At 49.9% G+C, this 1,984-nt stretch overlaps 1 protein-coding gene across 1 annotated transcript; it reads right to left on the reverse strand.

Moving 5' to 3' along the window:
* Positions 1 to 556: 556 nt before the first annotated feature.
* On the reverse strand, positions 557 to 844 carry Pmar_PMAR026880 (hypothetical protein; the record flags this gene model as incomplete). The annotated part of the gene is made up of 1 exon (XM_002788335.1): positions 557 to 844. A coding segment is annotated over one exon (288 nt), but the record flags the coding sequence as incomplete, so codon positions are not given.
* Between the last annotated feature and the right edge of the window lie 1,140 nt (positions 845 to 1,984).

The following is a 1,984-nucleotide window of genomic DNA, read 5'->3' on the forward strand; positions in this document are numbered from 1 at the left end:
CGTCCGAACCTCATTGATCTCATTGAGCTCAAGGAGGAGAACATAGCCCGATCTGTTAGATTCCCGTAGACGTCGGTTTAAGAAATCAAGACGAGCCTGATCCCCCCATGCACGGCATAGGTAGTGACCCTTTTGGAGAAGAACTAAACAAGTTGAAGAGTCTGTTGAGATGACCGAAGAAGATACTGGCTGGTATACACGATCCAGCGCAATCGTTCAACGTCAAGTTCAATGTATGACTCGAGGAAGCATAGTAATCGGCGTATGGGTAGTGGGTTTTGGTTACTGCTCTCGTGCCCTTGTATGCCCCCGACATCGAAGCCGCGTTGTCGTAGCACTGTCCAACAAGAAAACTTTTGGGCAGATCATGGCAAGCCATCATCTCCATTATGAGCTCGGCTATTGCAACTCCTGTTTTCGCCCTCATACTACGCATACCCATAAACCTCTCACCGACTTTCCATGTTGATCCATCAAGGATGACCTACCTGCTGTGTGAAGAAATTCTTCAGTTCTCTAGAAAGACGATCTCATGGTTCGGCAGCATTATCATCACCTTATGAAGGACTTGTGCCTTTCGAGACGTGCCATGTCCGGGGTGCTATCACACATGATCCTAAAGAACTCCGCCGATGCTCGTTCAGCCTTGATTTTCTCAATCAAGCATGATGCAAGAACGTGGATGAACTCGTTCTGTATCTTTGGCGACAGAGAGCTTACTGCCAACTTCCGACTAGCACCCTGAGCCTCACGTAGCGCATCCAAATGGCTTCTCAGGACGGGGTCATACACAGCCATCATCTCCAACAAACCGACACAATTCCCATTCGACATATCATCTAGCCTGTGCGAATAACCTCGCACGGCGAGTCCACGGGCAGTTACAAACGTCAATGCATGAACGACACGGTTCAGGATCTCAACCCATTTGTTCGCCTCTTCTTCGGTGGCTAACTGAAGCTCACCGTCAGTCCCAGATTTTGTAACGATGTTGTGGTGGAGAGCTCATCAATCGCACATGGCTCTCTTATGAGCTTCGCCTGACTCGTGCGATCGAAGGTTATCATGGGCATGTTCCCACTTCTTGAGCCCGCCGTTTCTCAAAGCAAACGTTCCGCTCGCGAGCAGCTTACAAGGCCGACAGAGAACTGCTTGCTTTTGAGTATCGGGCATCAAACATATGCGTTCATTGTCAGCTTCATTGAATGACATGGAAGGACAGAACTTGCGCCCATCAGCCGGGTCCCATCCAAGTGGAATATCCTCGGTGGAGTTTGGCGTTCCAACAAATCGAATAATGTGATCTCTAGTAGCACCCGAGACGCGAGGAGGCCACGTCGCGACATCCAAGGTTATTGGTCCCATATAGTTCCCATTCTCCATCTTTCCCGTCGCCGTTACTAACTCATCCTCCCGCGATTCTAGTACTTCTTCATCCTTTCCTCCGTTGTTTCTATCGTCCAGTGCCGCACACTCCTAACGATAACTGCTATGTTCGGAAATCCAATGCCGTCACTGAACTGCTCGCTGCTCTGAACGAAGCCGAAGCTCATGAGTTTCGGCTGCTTGAGAAGCGCTGCTGCTGCTGCTTCGTCATCTCGGTCCCTCTCGAGTTTCCTCTTCTGAGCTCCAGAGGCATACCTCGCGGTTTTCTCAAATTCGCTTGTGGGCGGTGGTTAAGAGAAAAACATAAGTACAACAACCAACAGAATGGAATCTCATGTGTTATGGCTCGGAATTCAACACGTTCATAGCTCTGACGTCACGTGCTGCACGCGTGTATCGCGTACATCATTTTTGGGCGAGCGAAATTTCCTCAGCAGCTCGGGCCCCCTCAGAGGCCTGTCCGGCGGGGCCCTCGGGCAAATGCCCAATTTGCCCGCCCCTGAGTATGGGCCTGACAAGTTGTCTTTGGAGATGAGTTTGTCAAACGTAAACCACTGTTTCTGTTTCAGTATCAATGTTCGAAATCTTACTTTACAGC

Source organism: Perkinsus marinus, assembly GCF_000006405.1.
Source record: "Perkinsus marinus ATCC 50983 genomic scaffold scf_1104296928304, whole genome shotgun sequence".
NCBI lineage: Eukaryota > Perkinsozoa > Perkinsida > Perkinsidae > Perkinsus > Perkinsus marinus.